The following is a 23,083-nucleotide window of genomic DNA, read 5'->3' on the forward strand; positions in this document are numbered from 1 at the left end:
AAAACCCTTGAATGAGTTGTTGTGTCTAAACATTTGACCGATACTGAACATCTCACTGGTTTTTCTATGCATCGTCAAGACCGGACAGCAGATTTGAACGAGGGGGAGGTGGGGTGTGTCTCTTTGTTAACAATAGCTGTGCACAATCTATAATGTTAAGGACGTCTTGGGTTTTTGCTCGCCTGAGTTACCTTACCTAATGATAAGATGAGCCATCAAACAGGCAAAGCGTCAAAACAGGACTAGGATCTAATCTTTCTATGCCGGCTCTGATGCTCGACGGATGTGGCAGGGCTTGCAAACGATCACGGATTACAAAGGGAAGACCAGCCGCGAGCTGCCCAGCGATACGAGCCTACCAGACGAGCTAAATGCCTTCTATGCTCGATTCGAGGCAAGCAACACTGAACCATGTATTGGACCACCAGCTTTTCCGGGCGACTGTATGATCTCACTCTCCGTAGCCAATGTGAGTAAGAGTTTTAAACAGGTTAACATTTGCAAGAAGGAATACCAGGACGCGTACTTAGAACATGCACAGACCAGCTGGCAAGTGTTTTCACTGACATTTTCAATCTGTCCCTGACCGGGTCTGTAATATCAACTTGTTTTAAGCAGACCACCATAGTCCCCATGCCCTATAACACCAAGGTAACTTGCCAAAATGACTATCACCCCGTAGCACTCACAAATATAGCCATTACCTGCTTTGGAAGGCTGGTCATGGCTCACATAAACACCATCATTCCAGACACCCTGGACCCACTCATTTCGCATTGTGTCCCAACAGATCCACAGATGATGGAATCTCTATTGCACTCTACACTGCCCTCACCCACCTTGACAAAAGGAATACCTATGTAAGAATGTTAATTGACTACAGCTAAACATTCATCACCAAGTTCAAGACCCTGAGACTGAACACCTCCCTCTGCAACTTGATCCTGGACTTCCTGACAGTCCGCCCCCCAGGCGGTGAGGGTAGGCAACAACACATCCACCACGCTGACCATCAACATGGGGGCCCCTCAGGGGTGTGTGCTTTGTCCTCTACTGTAATCCCTATTCATCCACGACAGGAATGATCACCGACAATTATGAGACAGCCTACAGTGCATTCTGAAAGTGTTCAGACCCCTTGACATTTTCCACATTTTGTTGCATTAGAGCCTTATTGTAAAATTGATTAAATAGTTTTGTCCCTCCAATCTACACACAATACCCACAATACATAATGACAAAGCAAAAACAGGTTTTTAGAATTTTTTGCTAAAATACAGAAATATTACATTTACATAATTATTCAGACCCTTTACCCAGTGCTTTGTTGAAGCACCTTTGGCAGTGATTTCAGACTCGGGTCTTCTTGGGTATGACGCTACAAGCTTGGCACACCGGTATTTGGGGAGTTTCTCATGTTCTTCTCTGCAGATTCCCTCAAGCTCTGTCAGGTTGGATGGGAAGCGTCTCTGCATTGCTATTTTCAGGTCTCTCCAGAGATGTTTATTGGGTTATATATAGACAGGCATGTGCCTTTCCAAATCATGTCCAATCAATTACATTTACTACAGGTGGACTCCAATCAAGTTGTCGAAACAGGATGCACTTGAGCTCAATTTCGAGTCTCATAGGAAAGGGTCTGAATATTTATTTAATTAAGTTTTTATTTTTAATAAATTTGCAAAAATGTCTGAACTTTTTTTTGCTTTGTCATTATGGGGTATATTGATGCTTTCCAAATGCACTGTACAGGGAGAAGGTCAGAGACCTGGTAGTGTGGTGCCAGGACAGCAACCTCTCCTTCAACGTCAGCAAGACAAAGGAGCTGATCGTGGACTACATGAAACGGAGGGGGATGTAGTGGAGTGGGTCGAGAGCTTCATGTTCCTCTGTGTCTAATTCACTAAGGAATTAGCATGGTACACCCACACCCACACAGCTGTGAAGAGGGCACGACAACACCTTTTCCCCCTCAGGAGACTGAAAAGATTTGGCATGGGTCCCCAGATCCTTACAAAGTTCTACAGCTGCACCATCGAGAGCACCCTGACCGGTTGCATCACCGCCTGGTATGGTAACTGCTCGGCATCTGACAGTAAGGCACTACAGAGTCTAGTGCATACAGCCCAGTACATCACTTGGGCCAAGCTTCTTGACATCCAGGACCTATATACTAGGCGGTGTCAGAGGAAGGGACAAAAAATTGTCAGACTCCAGTTACCCAAGTTATAGACTCTTCTCTCTGCGACTGCAAGGCAAGCAGTACCGGAGCGCCAAGTCTAGGACCAAAAGGCTCCTTCACAGCTTCTACCCTCAAGCCATAAGACTGCTGAACAATTAATCAAATGGCCACCCCAGACTATTTACATTATTAGCTATGCATAGTCACTTTACAAATTACCTCCACTAACCCTGTACCCCCGCACATTGACTCGGTACAGGTAACCCCTGTATATAGCCTCATTGTTGTCATTTTATTGTTACTTTTTGATTTAGATTTTATTTAACTTTAGTTTTTATTTAGTAAATATTTTGTTAACTCTATTTCTTGCACTGCATTGTTGGTTAAGGGCTTGTAAGTAAGCATTTCACGGTAAGGTCTACCTGATGTATTCAGCGCACGTGCCAAATAACATTTTGATAACATTTTTAGATTTTGATTTGCATCATCATTTGGTACAGCAATTGGAACGCACCCGACCCCCGCAAGGCACTACAGAGTACACAACTGGGGCCGAGCTCCCTGCAATCCCTGCCACACAGGACTTATTTCTGTTCCACCTGCTAGACGGGAATAACCGCTCCCCCTCACAGCAATTCCACATATCCCTCCAGGACATGGATAAATGTTTGTGGACAGACAGACTACCAAATGGCACTTGTTATGACATGAGTTCATTGTCAGTGCTATAGCCACAATTTTTCTGGAATAATTTCCGTCTTCGTGAAGCCAGTGAAAACCAGTCGCGCCGAGCGTGTGGTTCTGACAACAGACGTCCTGCTGGTGACAGATGGTACAGACAAACCCAAGGAGCTGCTGTACATGGTCACGGTCCCACCCTGGCAACAGCCACATGGAGTACATCAAACACCCCGTGGTGGCCATCAGCACCTTCAGCCAGATGGACATCGCTGCCAACTTGGTGGGCTACGTCCACAACAACAGAGCCACTGCATCGCTGGAGACACCACAGTAATGGCAACACCACTTCCAATCTATACAATTACTCTCTTTGGGGTCAATTCTAAGTTGATTTATGCACACATAAATATCCTGTGCAATCACTTTTTGTATTACATTTACAGTGTTCATTCAGTGCCAAAAAATGGATATACCTGCTTTTCAAAATATACAACCAAAAAAATTATCAAATGCATTGAACAATGCAAGCTAGGTGCAATAATACCCTAGGTTCACACCCACAACCTTACCTAATATACAGGTATATATATATGTTTATGAATGATAAGGTCTATTGCCTTACCCAGGTCCTTAACGGGTTTGTAGTCAGCAGTGGCAAGGCCACCCGTAACGGCACCCTGGAGATCTCTGTGGAGACCACCGGCCGCATCCTGCCCTTGCTGGCGTGTAACGGCGGCCTAAGTGTCCCCCAGGATTCCTCCATGGCAGTGACCCCCGACGCCCTCGCCCTGTCTGACTCCGACACCCCACCCAGTGACCTCCTGTTCTTCCTGGCACAGCCTGCTCCGGGACGGCGTCCCGTTCACTGCCGGGAGTAACTTCATCCAGTGGGACCTGCTAGAGCTGGAGGTGACCTACAGGCATGGGGGTGGCCCCTCACAGATGGGCCGCTTTGCATTCACGACCTCAGACACTACCAACAGGGGCATCTTGCTGGAGGGGTGGGTTCAGACGGAGCCTGAGTACTTCACCATTAAGGTAGGACATACTCATCTGCATACACACCTCTGCCCAGATATTTAGCTAGAGGGGTCGATTCATACAGGTATAAATCAGCACAGCAACTTCTTCGTTAGTAATGGAATCTAAATAATAAGTAGGTTTCGATGGTACCTATTGAACATGTTCCAGATGGATCCGTTGGGCAGCTCGGACCCTGAGGTAGTGCAGCCGCTGTCTCTGTGGAAAGCTGAAGTTCTGTCAGACGGTCGCTATGACGGTTGCTATGGGATCGACCTCTCGTCCCGGGAGCTGAGAGCGCAGGACGCCTGCACCGAGGATGAAGGCCTCACCTTCCACATCCACAGACCACCATACTTCGGTTACCTGGACAGCACTATCACAGGTGTGCCCCCATATCCAGGGGCTTGAGGCCCCCTTCACTCAGTTGAATATTTGACTTCACTCATAATTCATCTAAATGCATTGAATTTGGCCATCAGTGCCACTTCAAAGAACGACAGTTACCATAGCCTGTAAACAGGGTAATTGTATTTGCTCTTCAGTAAACTTTGCACTGTGCAGTTGCAGGCAGCTTTGCCCAGCAACAAAGGGAGGGACCAGAGCAAGAGGACTATTGTGTAGTTCAGCAACGGAAGCTCTGTCAGATAGCCTGGAGTTCAGAGTGTCTGATCCTCTAGGGAACACTGGACCCTCCCACATGTAAGATGCTGCTCCGTGCACCACACAAATAGTATTAATATGGTCAGTTAGGGGAGGAAAACCAATGGTCACATACATACCAAATGCCAATTTCTATGACAGTATTTGAAGATTTGGTAAATGGTCCTCGACGATTGTATTAGTCTCTTTATGTGACATATGTACTGTGTTCTTGTAATGAAAGAAGATACCATCACACTGGACCAACTTGGAAAGACAATGCACAATCCTTGGTTGGTGTGTAAAACTATTTTTTTGTCCCTCATGGCTTCCTGCTACAGACTAGAATTGAAGTGGTCTCGCATGGAGCTGGCTGTGTCTGAGAACCAGGGCGCTGACTCACTGGACATCCTACAAAAGGCAACTTGGCAGAGTCCTCATACATCACCCTCAAGGTTTCTGATCTGTCCCTTTTTTAAAACAGTCTATGATTTTTATACCAAGTCCTGTCATCTAGGGAATCGAGTGATAGATGGCACATTAAATTAATTATAGTGAGATGAATGTCACTTTTGGAATCTCTTTTTCTTAATATCTTAGGTGAGAGAAGTCACAGCAATAGCTGGAGAGGATTCCATTCTGAGTCCTTCCAGCCTAATCCAGTTTGATCCTGTTGTGTATGGCTTTGTAGTGGGATGTTGAACTACCATCATAGATTAAATTGGAAACTAAAACCTCTGCTCTTTATGAAGGCGTGTCCAAAAGGAGCTGGCAGATGGAGACTACCCAAGACCAACTGGAGGAGGCGTAGGAGACATTTGAATTGACTGGTGTCCCCTGAGGAGGCCGTGCTGGGCAGCACCTCCAGGGCTCAGGAAAAGGTGAACCTTTTGGGCAGTCATGCTGGCGTAACAATGTGTTTGTCTAAATTTGTCATCACATTTTCTTTTAATACATAATATGTATTTACATCAAGAAACATGATCTACCATGATAGATTCACTCCAACTACTCCCTTGAGCCTGCTTGTTGTGTCCGTATCCTACAGGAGTATTGACATTTATTTTTTAAATTGAACCTTTATTTAACTAGGCAAGTCAGTTAAGAAGAAATTCTTATTTACAATGACGGCCTACCCCGGCCAAACCCTCACCTAACCCGGACAACGCTGGGCCAATTGGGCGCTGCCCTATGGGATTCCCAATCACAGCGGATTGTGATACAGACCGGGATCGAACCAGGGTCTGTAGTGACGCCTCTAGCATGGCGATGCAGTGCCTTAGATCGCTGCACCACTCGGGAGCCCAGAGGTCAGGCCGGCTCCTATGCTGCAACGTGGTCTCCTGGAAGCCTTGGGCTTCCACTAATGAGGTAATCAACCTTAGATGGATAGTGGAGGCTGGTGGGAGGAGCGGGCTCACTGTAATGGCTGGAATGGAATCAATGGAACAATATGAAACATATGGAAACCACGTCTGACTACATTCCATTTACTGTACTCAGTTTCAGCCGTTACAATGAGCCTGTCCTCCTATAGCCACTCCCACCAGCCTCCATTGACCCATATAATTTACCCAATTGTGTTGTGAATATCATACGTAGACTATTTCAGGGTTGAGTATGGGCCAGTTTCCTAGACTAAGCTTGATATGTGTCAGGGAAACCGACCCTGTATGTCAGTTGTTTCATGTTTCAGTAACCTGGCCATTCCTCCTCACCAACACAGATGGTCAGTGCGCAGAGTGTGTTATAAGGGCTGGACTTATCACAACAGTTACTGCCACTTCCATAGTCTGTAGCACCGAGCGCAAGGCGACATGGAGCGCTGTCGTCAGGGAATGCAGGGAGAGGTGAGAACAGGAGGGGAACATGTAACCTATTTTGATAGAATGTGCATTTCTGTTGTAGGAAACTAAAGTTTCTTATTTTTCCTGTGGTTCAGGTCACCAACCCAATCTGGTGGGCATTTTCTCCAAGGCTGATATGGACTGGCTGTTGGACTTAAGTGGATGAAAACCATTCTGGATAGGTCAAATAAGTATCCTGTTCTATCTCCATTGGCTGAAAAGTGACTCAACATGCATGAGTGTGCGTGTGTCTACATTACCTCACTCCCTGTCCTCTCCATATCTTAGGACTGACCAACAGTGAGTGTAGGGGACGCTGAGGGTGGGTGAGTGGAGAGCCCGTCACCCGTTGGATTCATGATATGAAACAGAACTATGATTCTTTCCACTGCCGTTGCAACAGGAATGGAGCTGACCCTCAAGACAAGCTACATTCATACAGCTAATCAAACGATTACCTAAAGGTACCAAAATAAGTTCATATGGTACTACAGCAATAGATTAATGAAGAGGTCAGCTTCAATTAAAGAGTTAAAGTAGTAGTGCGTTGCAAAATCAAGTCAGCAAACATGTCACAGATGCACCGCTGAAGCTCAAAGTCATATACACTCTGTGGCCAGTTTATTAGGTACACCCATCTAGTACCGGGTTCGACCCCCGTAGACATGAAGGGATGCACCTGGTCAGCAACGATGTGCAGATACGCTGTGGTACGCAACAGCCTGTACTGTTGCCACCAGGCAGGATGGGTCCATGGACTCACGCTACTTATGCCAAATCCTGACTCTGCCATCAGCATGATGCAACGGGAACCGGGATTTGTCAGACCAGGCAATGTTTAACCACTCCTCAATAGTCCACTGGACCCGCTTCTTCTTGTTTTTAGCCGACAGGAGTGGAACTCGGTGTCTACGTCTGCTGCAATAGCCCATCCATGACAAGGTCCGACGAGTTGTGTGTTCCAAGATGCCGTTCTGCGCCGTTATTTGTCTGTTTGTGGCCTGCTTTCACGATTCTTGCATTCCTCCTTTAACCTCTCTCATCAACCAGCTGTTTTCGACAACAGAACTATCACTGACTGGATGTTTTTATTTATCCCACCATTCTCGGTAAACCTTGGACCCTGTCGTATGTGAAAAGCCCAGGAAGACGGTCCGTTTCTGAGATATTGGAACTGGCGCATCTAGCACTGACGATCAGACCACGCTCAAAGCTGCTAAGGTCACTGGTTTTTCCCCCATTCTAACTTTCAATAGAACAGTAACTGAATGCCTCGATGCCAGTTTGCCTGCTTCAGGCCTGCCAACCCTGTCCAACTTTTTAGAGTACCAGACACACGTGCCGAATTGGGATTTTCTTCCCCAGCATGATTGTGCGCATGCTGTTTGAGTCTGGTCGCTAATCAACACAAAAAGCATAATAATTTTTAAAACATAGACTCAAAAACAAATGATCGCATCGACACAGGCTGCAAACTGGCTACACAAAGCTTAAGTAGGCTACCGCAAAGGGAATCTTAACTCTGTTCGCTAGAGGAGTCCGGTGTTTCAGCCTATGTAAAGGTGCCTATTGTATTTCTTTGCAGCGCATACATCATTTCAGGCTAATTCCGGACACTAATTTATTCTTCATCGCACGTCTTCTAAACTCCCGACTCCATTTAATGCCAAGATGTTTATTTATTTTTGATTATACTTTTGTAATGCTTTTTGTGACGTGGATCATAGTTACAGTTAGTCTATCAGGTTGCGTGGAAAATACCACTATAATGGGACGCAGAATTAAATGTAGATCAAACTCGCACAAATGCGACCAGTTATTTTTCATATTTGTATTTTATTTATTTCACTAGCAAATGCGAGTGAACTGCTGGCACTTTATAGCCCACTGATTGTCCATCCTATGTTTGTTAACGTTACTTTGAAACAATTAGTGTTTACCTTTCCACAAGACACGGAGTCGAAAAGGGATTTGTCAATGTGTTTACATACAGCTGACAGTCGACAAACTCAGCATCACAACAAACAGGAGGGGTAGATACGTCGAATAATGACGTATTAATCTCTGTGTGTTGCAGCCCGAAAATAGGGTTGTTAGATTCACTCTGTGGATTTTTTTATATATATTAAAAAAATCGGGTTCTATTCATTTCTGCGTACGTGGACAGATAACTGCGTGGTTGGTACACAAAATGCGTGCATGTTGGCAGGTCTGCTGCTTTATTTAGCAAGATAGGTCACGTGACTCACGGTCTGTAGGAGCGAACCTTTTCGTGAACGGGGTGGTGTACCTAATAATATCAACCTGCTCATAAGCACTATTCCAGTGCTTTAAAGGGATAGTACTCTCAAATTACATGAGTTTCTTTACCCTTCAATGTTCAGTAGCTTTAGAGATATATAGTACCGTTCACCTGTGTACCATTATACTAATTATTATTACAGAGAGCTGTAACCGCTGCACTGGTCATCTGTGTATAACTAATAGTATTGTGAGTAATGGATACCTCGTGTACATTCTAAGAGTTATTTGACCTCAGTCTCAGTGGTAGCATGGCTGTATTCAAATGTACGTCCATGATGGTAGCAAGGCATAACTGGGTTTGAGGAATACAGAAGTTCCTATAAAAAGTTATTTTATGAATAACAAAACAATATGATGCTAACTTTAATACAGCTTTGTGTGGGTTAGGGTTACTAAAATTACATTGTGATATTTGCACCATTTTAGACAGTTATTGTACAGATTGTATTTTCAAATTCCAGTTAAATGTAATTGTGTGTGCAATTCTTAATGTTATATTCCAAATCCAGTGGTTTTCTTTAAATACATTTTTCAAGAATAGGCTACAGTATGCTAGTAATGCACAATTATTGACAAGTGCTGCATTTGAGTTATGTAGAAGTTAAAGTTTATTAGAGGCAAAAGAACCGCACACCTGTTTAGGCGAGGTGCTGGCTAGCGGAGAATATACTTTGATGAAGACAGCTTGTCTGTCGAAATGTGGTTATTCAATTCTTGCATCTGAGGTCCTAATGTGCAGCTCTCCTTTTTTTCAAAAACATTCCTGTCTAAAGTCATAAATTAATGTGTATTAAATTTGACAAAATGTAGTCTTACTCTGCCCCTGAGCCATTTCATAACATGATAGGGGACAGCAATATGGTAGATATGTCCAGTTATTTGCGGAAAGGAAAACGACAACCACTAGCCCCGGTGTGGCCTTGTAGCAGACTCCTTCTGCTAACCTTGGGGGGAAAATATACATACCACAAACAAGTACCTTCTGAAAAGAATCTCAAAGTAGGACTTCATTCTTATTGATAAACTATTTGGTCCATTAAACCCCAAGTGCTTAGAGAATATGAATTCTCGCTTCAGCTAAGAAACTTCATGCAGTTTGGAATTCATGATTATATTAATTTGATTTACTAGCCTCCCTGTCACACCGGCAACTGGGAATTAAGTCCAGCCACACTCACCAATAGGGTTGCACAATTCTGGTTGGTGTATTCTAACAGATTTCTAAAATGTTGCAACCCTACTCACCAACAGTAGTCAGTACCCACTGTGACAAAATCATATAAGTCCCATTGCCAACATCAACAGGTTAAGAAAGAAAAGTGGATTTGTGAAACAAACAAGACTGAAATTAGTGATCTAGTAAAAACAGAGGCTGGATTTAAGAGACGAGGCATACGCACAATATACTGTTCCTCTCATAAAAGGCGAGGGTTAATGTCAACTTCACCATTTAAGGCAATTCAACTTAGGTACTCTAATTGCATTCTAATAAACTATGCTGGTCTCTTTTTCATAATACAAAGACAACACCCTCGTTGTCAGGAGTTGAAGCCAACCTATTACAGTGTCTGGGGTTAACACCTTATTCCCTATACAGTGCACACATTTTGGTCACAAGTAGTGAACTATGAAGGGAATAGGGCTCCATTTGAGAAGCAGCCTGTGTCTGCTTCACCACAGCAGCAGTTTATAATAAGACATGAAATCAACAAATACAACCCTGGTCGGAACAGATGACCATGACTGGCAGCTTTGAACCAACGATGGTAACAACTGGACAAGACAGCCGACTAGGTTTGTGTGCATGGCTAGCTAATGTTAGCATGGACGGTGGGAGGGATGAGGGTGGGTGAACCACTGGTTTGGCAACAAAGAGGTAGGGTGGTTACATCATACGAGACCTGGGTTAAAAAAGTATTTGTTTTCTTTGAAACACTTTAGCTGAGCTTGATTAAGAAAGCAAAGACTATTTGAACCCAGGTGTACATCATACCAGTGTTAAATGTGTTGTGGGGTACTTTGACTCATTCCATCATTCCGACCTGCAATGGATCAAGTATGGAACCAATTAATGCACTAAAAACACATAAGATTATGTAAACCAAATGTTAAAATCGAACAGAAACAGAGAGGGAGACTCAGCACGTTCTGTATCGCGTTCAGCGTGACTTGGTCCCAACGGCATGCTCTCTAGTTCTCAGACATCTTGCGGATCATGTAGTTCAGGATGCCTCCGTTGTGGAAGTACGTCAGCTCCACGTCCGTGTCAAACCTCATCCTCACCTGGAATGTTTTGCCCGTGTCGAGCTGTGACGGAAGGGAAAAAGAGCGGTAGGATATTAGGATTAACTGCTGTTGAGGCCGTATGTTCCAGTAGTAAGCTACCCAGCTAAGTATTTATTTAACACTACAAAATAATAGTAAGATATGACCACATTACTATATACAAAGTATTGCCACAGAAACTACTAAGTTCCATTTTTTAGCTGTGTCATGAAAGGATCTAGAAACTCCTGCAAAATTGACCATATGAATGATTGGTAACCTTTCCTCAGTCCAGTATTTCCCATCCCATTTTATCATCAGCAGGCAGACCAACCTTAATGTCAACAATCATCCTGGGTGTGAGTGGCTCAGGGATGACCACGGTGTAGCGCTCGCGTCCTGTCAGCCCCAGGCTGTCTGCCGTGTCCCCAGCCAGGTACTCCAGAGGAATCACCCCCATTCCCACCAGGTTACTGCGGTGGATTCTCTCATAGCTCTCTGCCAGCACCGCCTTGATTCCCTGGGAGAGGGGCACAGAAGAGGGGTATCATGGGGGTATCCCTGCAGCCCACCCTCCGAGAAACTCTTAATTATACATGACTGCCATGGCATCATCCAAGTGGGGGCTTCATTTTGGTAGTAGTGAAGGAGTAGCTAGCTACCTACTTACTACAGAGTCCATGGACTGCAATGGCTTAGCGAAAACTTCATCTGACTAAGTTATACTATGGAGAAGCCAGAAACAGTGAGACACCTTGATGAGACCGCGCTTCCTGCCTGCCTCTGGACTTTCTCTCCCAGCTTGACCACCTCCCTCAGATGACCACTCAAGCCATGAACTTTCTAATGACTGTCCATCTCATGTTTCGCTAAATGACTTGTGCTTTGAAGAGCTTTGAAAAGCGCTATATAAGTTGAATAAATTATTATTCAAGAGTCTTGCATCATCTAATTGTGTCTTTCTCATGGTGCCACCTGGTGTTTATGGCTTCTGTGTACATTGGCCCTACTTTGAATTGTATGTTTGTTCAATAATATGAAATAACAAATCCACACAGCTCACCAGAATCTTATCTTGGCTAATGGAAAGTATCATGCATTCAAATCCATTTTTTCCATACATTCTTCTAATCTACAACATCATACATTATCAAAAGGTAATGTAAAAAAAGATAACATATCAAAACACAGTTATGATAAGAGGAGAGACAGACCAGGAGGAAGGGACCTTTAGCGGCCCAGTCTCTCGAGCTGCCCGATCCGTACTCCTTCCCAGCCAGGATCATAAGGGGGAGGCCAGCCTGCTGGTAGCGCTCAGCAGCATCAAACACATCCAGCTGTAGAGAAACAGACAACCCAAGAATACACTGAATATTGATTCAAGTGGACAACCAGAGTACATATAACAGCCATACAACAAGGAAACTGCAATATGCGGTCAAAATACAAGAACAAACTCTAAACATACATGTATTGTAAGTTATTACATAAGCAACATTTTTTTAAACTCATCTAAAAATGTAATAACTTTATACATAATGTGGTGACTAAAATTATCCGGAGAATTATTCCATTACAGAGATTATTATTGCAAATTATTACAGGGCCTTACCGTTTCATCAGAAGGTAAGTGCAGGGTGCGCGGAGCCTGCTTGTTCAGGAACTTGTTGAAGAGACGGATGTTGGCGAACGTGCCCCGGGCCATCACAGCATCGTTGCCACGCCGAGATCCGTACGAGTTGAAGTCACGTGGGTTTAAACTGCCAGGGCAAAGGATAAGAGAAAGATTAAACCTTTGACCCTTCATATAACTTCACTCTATCATAAACATACTAAAAAACCCAGCGTTAAATTTCACACTATCATGCGGACCAGAAATGTATACTCTGCTGGTTGGGATATTTTCATTCCTCATGATCCTTTCCAGCACGCTTCCAGCCATGGGGGGTGTATTACCAGGCAAGTGCAGTACAGCTCAGCTCAGTAGTATAAAAAAAGACTATTAGTAATGTGAAATAGTGACTGCTTCCCATCTCTCACCCTCTGCTGGTCAGGTACCGTGCTGCAGGACTGGTTCGGGCGATGTTCCCAGCAGGAGAGATGTGGTCTGTGGTCACAGAGTCACCGAAGTTCAGCAGCACGTAGGCGTTAGTTATGGACTTGGGGGTCTGTAGTTCCTTGGTCTGAATGAATCACCGAAAGATTAAGGGGATAGTTCCGCAGAATTGCATGAATGACAATGACTTTATAATATTAGCAGTTGGTAAAAGTGTCTAGTTGTGTATTGCAGTCTCTTGTCCATAGGCTACCTGGAAATAAATATATAAATATGTACTTTCTCTGAAATATCCCTTTAACATAATCTGAAATCCAAGGGGAAAGAACTCTGACATTACGACAGCATTAGGTTAGTGTGTTGTACCAGTCCATCGAAGAAGGGTGGGGACTTGATGTAGGTGGACTTGGGGTCCCAGGTGTACAGCTTGTCTGAGGGGGCGTTGAGGGCGTTCCAGCGTTCATTCACTTTCTGACAGGGCGGAACAAGGTAGAACAGTCCCATATCAAAACTACAAAGACAACTTTTTACACTAATGTACTAACCAAAACCTTGAAAGAGTAACCTATTCACACACATTTTTACACTTTATGGCCTTCTAGAGGCTGAAATGTTGAGGTATTACTTAACCCCCCCCACTAATCAACTTGTCTACACAATGAAACCAGGGGGGGAAAAATCATATAAAATTCATATCCAAAGAGTTGAGTTTACCTCAATCTTCTCATAAACCTCTTTGAACATAGCAGGAATGACAAACTGTCTCTCCACAGCCTGGATCTCCTCCCGTGTGGGCCAGATGTCCCTGAGGAAAACCTCCTTCCCTTTCTTGTTCAGAGCTACACCATGAAACCAGAGGCGGCAAAAGAAAAACAACAGAAACCAGTATCAGCACCGACAGCCCAATCTGTTTAAACGTCTTGAGAGCTCCAGGAACGGTATATGTGTGAACCAGTGAAGGCTGATGTCACCTTAAAATTGGAGGATTTGGCTCATTGTAATGGGTAGAATTGAATGAATGGAACGGTACCACTCAATTAATTTAATTCCACCCATTACAGCCTCCACTGGTGTGAATGCTATATAGAAAAACTACAGAACCATTGACAATTCACACCGTTGGTTTGAGGACACTCACCAATGGGCTCTGTATCAAAGTCAATCCTCACGGTTCCGGCGATAGCGTAGGCAATGACCAGCGGGGGAGAGGCCAGGTAATTGGCTCGTGTGTTGGGGTGGACACGCCCCTCAAAGTTCCTGTTACCTGATAGGATCCCAGCGGCTACTAGATCTCCCTGAAGGTAGAGGAACGTGTGAGGAGCTGTAGCCATTGACCATGCAGGGTTGTGTTCATTAGGCACCCAAAAGAAAACGGACTGAAACGGGGGGATTAAATGGACCACCCCCCCCAAAAAATGGTGTTTTCCATTGTATGCGCTAATGAACACAGCCCAGGTGTGGGTGTAAAATGTTCAAAGTTAGTAGTTACCTGAGTAATGGCCTCCACCACAGGCTCTGGGAGGGGCCCACTGTTACCTATACATGTCATGCAGCCATAACCCACCACTTCAAACCTGACGGGGGGAAAATAACATATACCGACAAAAAGGATATTATAAACTGGGTGGTTCGAGCCCTGAATGCTGATTGGCTGAAAGCCATGGTATATCATGGATATGATATTAGAAAAAAAAGTATCATGTTGGTAAGCAGTTTATAATAGCAATAAGGCACCTCAGCAGTTTGTGGTATATGGCCAATATACCACAGAGTTGCACATAAGAACAGCCCTTACCCGTGGTCTACTGGCCATATACCACACCTCCTCGGGCCTTATTGCTTAAATACGTCACACACTGTCATCCTGAAATGAAGGAGGATAAAGAAGCTTGGAAAGACGTTTGAGCTGAACCCCTCATTCTCCAGACAATTAGTCTTCAGGAAGGAGTGCCTTACCCGAGCTGGAAGAGGTAGTCCATGACGCCACTCTCCTTTAGGTAGTAGGTGACCACTCCGCTGCCGGGCGACAGGCTGGTCTTGATGTAGGGCTTCATGCTCAGACCAGCCTCGATGGCCTTCTTCGCCAGGAGACCTGAAAAGCAACGCAGAGCCAATTCAACCTTATTGACTAAGCAACTTCCCAGATATGAATCCAATTACAGCTGCTGATAGCTGGGGTGTGTTCATTGGGGCAAGTAACGGAAAACGTTGGAAACGTTTTTGCAGCAGAAAACAAAAGGATAACATTTATTTTTGGAGTCCAGGTAGTCCCTCTGTTTCCGTCGATTTCGACTGCTTGGTGTCTAATGAACACAACACAGACAGCGCAGGTTATGAGGTATGGAGCGAGGGATACGTACCAGCCCCCAGCATAACAGAAGGGTTGCTGGTGTTGGTACAGCTGGTGATGGCAGCAATGACCACTGAGCCGTGGGAGAGACTGTACTCCTTGTCATTGTATTGGAATGGAACCTTCACGTGGTGAAGCTCCGGAGTCACCTGGAAACCCTTGAAGCCTTGCTGCAATGGCACAAGTCCACAGAGTTAGAAAAGCTAGTGGGCTCACCTTTAGAACCTATAGGTTTTCTAACTCTGTGCACACCTCATACACACATGCAAATATAAAAAGGGAAGGACTTGAGATAACAGGATGCTATTCGCATGTAGATACCAAAAAAGTCAGTGTTAAGCAGGTGTCGTCATTACCTTAGCTGCCAGGCATGCCTCAAAGTCAGTCTTCATGTCCGACACAGCCACCCTGTCCTGAGGCCTCTTGGGACCACTGCAGCACGGAACCACGGTGCTCAGGTCCAGCTCATGCACCTGCATAGGATGGAGAGCGGAGGGGGCACAGAGGGAAAATCACAATGAGACCGAAAGCAAAAGGAGGAGATTAAAAGGGAGACTTGCCAATCATTTCACAGATACATTCCAGTCATACACTTGTCAAATCATTTTCAAAACAGAATGACTTCCAAAAGTCCCCATAGCTAGTCTAGCATGCCTGACAATCTTTAATCAAATACATCCAGAAACTACAAGTCCTAATTTCTAAATGACTAAAGGTGTTTGAAAAGGATCCACTGTGGAACAGAGTACCTGGGTAAAGTCAGGGTCCTGGGAGGAGTTGCTGTAGTCTCTGAACATGGCTACTGCTTTCAGATACCTGGTGATGTAATCCAGCTTCTCAGCATCTCTCCCTGGGCAGAGTGAGCAGGGGAAAGAGGAATGAGGAAAGAAAATGAAGAATCCAGACATGAAGTAAATTAGACTTTGCCAGTTACATCTACAGTTCCCTCAGGTTTTTAATACTACTATTATCAGCCCCGTTTTACATTTAAAATGTATTCAGAAAAGGTTTTTGCCATTACAAAAGGAAAAAAAATACTCCGCTAAGTAGGTGGTGTAACATTCAAAGGCTGTTTGAAAGTTTGCAATTTAAAAAAAGAGGCCAATGTAATATCTGTATTGCTTTCTATCGGAATCAGAAACATTGTAAATATAAACAAGTGCTGCTCATGTGTATTGGTGTGGATATCTCACCTGTCTGCTCCAGGTACTGAAGACTGATGTGGTCTACAGGGAAAAAAGCTGCAGTCGCGCCGTACTCTGGGCACATGTTGGCGATGGTGGCTCGATCGGCTATGGATAGCTGTGCCACACCTGGCCCGAAGAACTCCACAAACTTTCCCACGACGCCGACCTGGCGCAGGTGCTGTGGGTACAGAGGGGGAGAATGGGACACTCAGACAAACAGTGTTTCTATGTGACATACACTGGTGAAATGAAATTGCTGCCACTGTTTATCTACAACTAATCTATTCAATACAACTTTATTTCTCCCCTTATCAAATCAACACAATTCTCCAAACCTATAGCATTGATAGGGCTACTTTGCCAAATCATTTCATACCTTGAGCTACATTGATTAGACAGATTTGTCCAAAAGAGATGTCCATTGATAAAACAGTGGCAGTCGTGGAACCGCGTAACCAGTTACCTTAGTGACGGTGAGGACGATGTCGGTTGAGGTGATGAACTTGTTGGGGGTGCCCTGTAGCCTGTAGCCAATGACTTCGGGGAGCACCATGCTGATTGGCTGGCCCAGCATGACGGCCTCCGCCTCGATCCCGCCCACACCTACAACAAACATGTACGACAGGATTTATTCCAGCTCTGTGCACATTCCAGTAGCATGGCTAGATAGCTCATATTTTCTCAACTACATTTTGGGGTTTGGTTTATTGGTAGCTAAGTACTGCCCACTTGGAACAACAACAAAAAAAAACTCCAGTAATTTGTAAATGCAGTAATTTTGTAATTTGGGTGAACTATCCCTTTTAACACCATTAGTAAAGATTTGAGTCAATCCCATTTATCTTTTTAACAGTGTACATAATACAATCTAGTAATTACCCCAGCCCAGCACGCCCAGGCCGTCAATCATGGTGGTGTGGGAGTCGGTGCCCACCAGACTGTCAGGGTAGTAGTAGCCGTCCTGGTCAAACACCACCCTGGCCAGGTACTCCAGGTTGACCTGGTGCACTATCCCCGAACCGGGGGGAATGATACGCATGTTCTGGAATGCTTTGGAGCCCCACTGTGGAACAGGAGCGGGGATCAAGATCAATAGTTTAGGGAGGCTTGTGGGTTTTATACATGATATTGTTATTGCTATGATTGAAAGAGGGCCATGTGTGTTGTAAATTGTGTGGCCTTTATGAAAGGCTTATGAGTTAAACTACAGGTTTGAATGGTGGACAAAGGGTTTGGATACCTTTAAGAACTCAAATCGCTCTCTGTTTCTGTCAAACTCCAAGTCCTGGTTTTTCTGGAGGCTGTCAGACCTGGAAAAAGAAAAATATCAATTGACTCGATCTGAATTTCTTAAAAACACATAATCAGTAATCAGTTCTCATAAAAGTAAAACATCTAGGAAAGGAGTTGAGGAGTATTTCAGCAATCAAGATATGCAACTTTCAGAATACAGAAATCTGGCCTGCTGGATGAGTTTTGAATCATGATGCAAAATGCATCATTGGGGCCTGATTTCTGTATTTTGAAAGTTACAGTACATATCTTGAAAACTTGATTGCTGACATGCTAAACATTTTGGAACCATATCAACAATTGACTACTGAAACAAATACCAAAATAAAACTCTAGCCAAAAGCTTTCTTTTAAGTTCCAGGTGAAAATTACACAAATGTCATAATGTACATCTCCTAATATGTTTACTTGTAAGTAGAATAAGCACAAAATTACAAATCTGTAAGAAACAGTGTATCAGCGTTGGGAATTGGGAATATTTTGCTTTATAGGTTTACACCTCTCGGGACAAAATAGCAGTTAATATTTGCAACAATGTCAGCTTGGAGACTCACCTACATTGTGACCATGCTGTCATTATTTCAGCGTTATGCAACATTATGATGACTGGTGGTCAACAGAAGTGTCGAAATCTACAGGCTCCACTAAGTCTCTTAAGAGCAAAGTCTAACAAACAAGCTCACCCTACAGAACATTCCACTCTGTGCTTACACATCAGCCTGTGTTTGCTTCATAAATATGTAGTTGGTATAAAGGGTAGTGGGTGTAATAAAATGTATGCCTGACTGTAAGTCAGCGTCAGCTAAATTATATTATGCCTCCAGTTAGCCTGTGTAGCAGTATTTCACTGAAATGACCAGTATTCATAAACTTCTAATTCACAACAATTCCTCCTGAATGGAAATTCACTTAATGTTCAGCCCTACTTTAATTGACCCCCCCTCCCCACACACACACAAATCTGACCCCCCACACTTACTTCCTGTTGAAGTCCACCTGGATGGAATGATCAATGACAAGGTCCGCTGGACATACTGGGTTGATCTTCTCTGGATCTCCACCCAGCTTCTTCACAGCGTCGCGCATCGCAGCAAAGTCCACTACTGCAGGCACTCCACTGCAAGGGGAAAGAGACAGGCCACAAGTTATAATATAAATCCATTCACTATTCAAAACAACCCCTTCAAAAAGGGAAAGAAAAGCCACCTCAATTTGGATACCTGCCCATCAGCTTTTCCCAGTTTACAATACAGATAGTACAATGGCATATTTTACCATTAAAGATTTCTCATGAGCACACCTGCAGAATTGATACACCATGTGGTCTAACTCACGTGAAATCCTGCAGGATGACCCTGGCAGGTCTGAATGGCACCTCTACGCTTTGAGTCTGGGTCTGCTTCCAGTTCAGGATGCTCTCCACGTCTGACCGCTTCACCAGGAACCCATCACAGTTCCTCACAGCCGACTCAAGCAGCACACGGATGGAGAATGGCAGGCGGTCTTGTAGGAGGTGGGAAGCATTTCATATTAACCATCAGGTTTGAAGTTCAAAAATAGTGACAGTGCAATTAACTGGAATGTAATTCATGAATCAGAATAAATCTAGTTTGAGCATTTACTCAAATTAACTAAATGTCAGTACATTTCCAGAATTTAGCCTAGTACACCAACCATGCTCACCACCAATTGCCAAAGGGGTTATGGTACTTTGAGATCCTACCATATCTAGGGTCTCCAAGCTTTGAGAGGTTGTAGAACTTGTGGTCGGGGATGTTTGGGTCCAGAGCCTCAACTATGTGTGCAAAAGGATTACTCATGGCTGTAGACTTTCTCCCTCTCTCACACATACACCTGGGGTTACCTGGAGGAAACAATTCAAGGTTCAGTGTCAAAAACTAAAACAGTGGCAACTTCTTATGGATTGACATTAAGGGTTGCCCTATTGCCCAGGGCAAGTGACCTGAGCAGTCACAAAAGTTGAGCCTGCTCCCGTGGTTGCCCCATTGCTCAGGTACTTTGTAATTAAAAAAAACATTTTCTCTTTAAAAAAACAACAACTTTATAACAACCAAATGCAAAGAATTCCAGTATTCTGGAATTTTCTGGTTCCTCCCCTGTGTGTAGGTGAAAAATCGCTACTTACTGCTTTTTATCTTTTTACAGGAGAACCTGTTAGGTCAAGGAAGTTTCAGCACGGACAGACAGGAAAGTACGATTACAGCTAAATGCTGGGTATAACAGACCTGTGAATTAGCCTAGTACGGTGTTCCAAAACACAATATTTCTGGAATACTCTATCCTCTGCTGCGTATTAAATTAGGCTAATCACTCAACAAGTGGAAAAAACTTGAGCATCGTTCAAACTGTGGTTAGAACTAATTCACTACCAATCCTTATCTAACATCCTTTTTATACTCAGGAAAATGCAACCAAATAGCCTACAAATCATGCTTGATAGGAATAGGCTAGAATTATTAGCATAAGCCTATTGCCTAAAAATGAAGATTCTCTGCCAAGGTTGAACAGACAGTGAAACCCGCAAACAACATCAGCCTCTATGAATGTGTAATCAGAAGTCAAACAGAGTATTTGTGATGTAAGGGGGTACCCAAGGTTAATACGTGTCCCCATATTTATCTGTGTCAAAGGGGATACCTCTGATAAGAAAGTGCATCTTTGTAGCACCCTTGTGACTTTGAGGACAAATGGAATTTAAGGGAAACGTAAAAAAAATAACAGTCAACTCATGATGACCTAAGATTGCCTTGTGCCGCAATGTACTCTCGCAACTTTCCAAGTACTGCCCTGTTACAGTATCCAATAGCAAATAACCAGATTTTGAAATATAACTCTACATTCTCCAGAACTCCCGGGGCATACATTTTCTCAAGTAAGCGTATGTTAAAATGTTCGTGTGAATGTTAAAGTTGTTAACTAAATGGTTAGCCCAAGATATATCCTAGTAGTGTCTGGAGCGGGTCATTTTTATTTTATTAGAATGGGAAATAGAATGAGATTCTATTATGGGTTGGATTTTACAGGGGGGTGTTAGGCCTGTTATTCGTTACACGATATCTATGACAGTCATACTAGCCTGAGAAGTTGATAAAGCTAGCGTTGAGGCAATCAGGAAATAGTATCCGACTAAACTCAACTTCAAGATAGTAGCCAACCCATTGGGACCAAGATTGGGTCCTGAACTGACAGTCTCCCACACCAGACACTGCTAACAACAACAGGCTTTGTGCGGTTCTAGTGTTAAACATGATAATAGAGAGAGCGAGATGAGACATTTAGGGATTTCTAACAGCGGCTAACTAGAACTATACCTACGCCTGGCTAAATTAGTTAGTTACTGTAGCTAGCTAGTTGACTTAGCTAGCTGGCTAGCGTATCTTGCTAGCTTTGAATAGCCATCAACGTCACCGGTTACTAACCAGTTATGCTGAGTCACAGCACTTGCCCTTAATAACATTAAATACAGTAAATTTACTTTGAAAGCATGGTGAAGATTACAAATAATTGCAAAAAAACAGTCACACATACCACTTCTTCTCTTTACAGTTGAAGCGAAGCTAATGTTTATTTTTTATTTTTTTGTTCTGGTCGCTAGCTTGTCGGACGCGATGACGTATATAAGCCTTGAATTGCTAACGCTATGTATTGGCCATTGAGAGGCTTTGAAGGCACGGGTCGGTCATATGACACTCCCTAGTAGGAGCAGTCCGCCATAGGAACTAATGAATGGAATTCTACAGTATTTCAATTAAATGTTTCAAGGACAAAATTACATGTATTTAAGTATTTTTGTTGTTGTTGTAGTGGGGACAGAAACATTAGTACTCTCTAAAAAATACTTTAAGGGAAATTATTTATATATTTGTATTATTTGTATGTTTAGCTTGCATAATATCATTTAAAATTATGCATTAAAGTGTCTGTAATAGAATAAACGTGTCAAAAGCTAATGTAGACATTAATATGTGCATTTCTATATTTTCCTAGATATTTTTTACAACAGTGGGGGAGTTGGCTTCAACACAGCTCCCCCCAACAGTCATCTCGTGTATATATATGAATCATTGGTCCAAAGCTCCAAGACCTAAGTTCACTGATAAGTCCTAGCAGTGAGGGAGTGAGTGACTGACATTTTTTCTTCTTCTTCTGAATGGTTAATAATATGGTTGATAACATCTTCTTCAAATAATGTTGATAGGCAGGTGTTTTTTCTGACCGATCACTGCTTAGAATCCAATACATGTGAATGTGTCAACAAGCCTGAACCCTACTGATTCTTCATTAATGTGTGTAAAAAAAAGAAGCTGTCTTGCTCCCCTCCTCTCTACCTACATTTCCCTCACAGTCCCGTCAGTTTCCCTTGAGTGCTGTTAGTTTGGCTGTTTATGCTACCTTAGTTATCCACCACCCATCATAGCCCTGCCATTCCCAACCAATCAGAGCACATGGAAAGGCGCATCTGGACACTGCACCCACCCACTCAGGTCAGTGTTATCGTTGTCCGAAGAAAGAAGACACACCTTTCTGAGGACTATTTGTATTGTGGACAGTAACAAGAATACCTGAAAGTGGTGGGTGCATCTAATCCATTTGGAGTAACACAAGTCCTCTTCCACCAAGGTTCACTCCCAGTCAAGATTCATGTTATATGACGAAAAGTGTGTGTGTGTGTTGATGAAGAGGAAAAGGAAATAAATCCCTAAAAAGAGAAGCATCGGCATTGTTCTGACTGGACATCCTGTGAAGGGTCAGAACCCAAATCACAGTAAGCATAATTGTATTAGTGGGTGAGGGCATTCACAGCCAACCACTCAGACGGGTGAGGGCACACCAGCCAACCATTTTTATAATGTGCATTAAAAGATTATAGGTCACCTTTATATCTTGATAGCTATTGTCTGACAGAATTTGTTACCTACACAATACACAATAGATTGTATCATATCACATGGTAGGTCTAACAACCATTTAAAAACACAACAGAACAGTGCTGTGTATCACTTCATCTTGAATGACACAAGATAAAGATTTAAACTAACTTTTTCAAATAGATAGTTGGACACTGTATGAGGAAACAATCCACTTCTCAACCATGCTTGTCATGTTAATTCCATGTTGTCACTCTCACTCTCTGAGTTAGGACTTTTCAATGGTAATTTTGAAAGATCAGTCAGTACACTGGTAATTTGATATATCATAGGCCTAAATAAGCTATTTTCTTGCCAAAGGGACATA

The 23,083-nt window shown here is 43.4% G+C and overlaps 1 protein-coding gene across 2 annotated transcripts; it reads right to left on the minus strand.

Annotated features, from left to right (window-relative positions):
* Positions 1-9,266: 9,266 nt before the first annotated feature.
* LOC118391967 (cytoplasmic aconitate hydratase) lies at positions 9,267-21,538 on the minus strand. 2 transcript variants are annotated; one of them, XM_035783497.2, is made up of 21 exons: positions 21,377-21,538; positions 19,551-19,691; positions 19,162-19,330; positions 18,807-18,944; positions 17,775-17,844; positions 17,414-17,597; positions 16,998-17,137; positions 16,541-16,712; positions 16,097-16,197; positions 15,704-15,820; positions 15,358-15,517; positions 14,954-15,089; positions 14,487-14,571; positions 14,136-14,292; positions 13,712-13,836; positions 13,364-13,468; positions 12,982-13,124; positions 12,554-12,701; positions 12,156-12,278; positions 11,276-11,461; positions 9,267-10,983 (listed from the first exon to the last, which is right to left on the minus strand). In XM_035783497.2, the coding sequence occupies exons 2-21, from the start codon at positions 19,675-19,677 to the stop codon at positions 10,867-10,869; spliced, it is 2,703 nt and encodes a 900-aa protein (XP_035639390.1). In that variant the 5' UTR covers positions 19,678-19,691; positions 21,377-21,538; the 3' UTR covers positions 9,267-10,866. The 2 variants fall into 2 exon arrangements, with proteins under 2 accessions (XP_035639390.1, XP_052315438.1); XM_052459478.1 differs by lacking the exon at positions 21,377-21,538 and adding an exon at positions 19,974-19,993.
* Positions 21,539-23,083: the final 1,545 nt, after the last annotated feature.

This window comes from Oncorhynchus keta, chromosome 13 (assembly GCF_023373465.1).
Source record: "Oncorhynchus keta strain PuntledgeMale-10-30-2019 chromosome 13, Oket_V2, whole genome shotgun sequence".
Classification (NCBI taxonomy): Eukaryota; Metazoa; Chordata; class Actinopteri; order Salmoniformes; family Salmonidae; genus Oncorhynchus; species Oncorhynchus keta.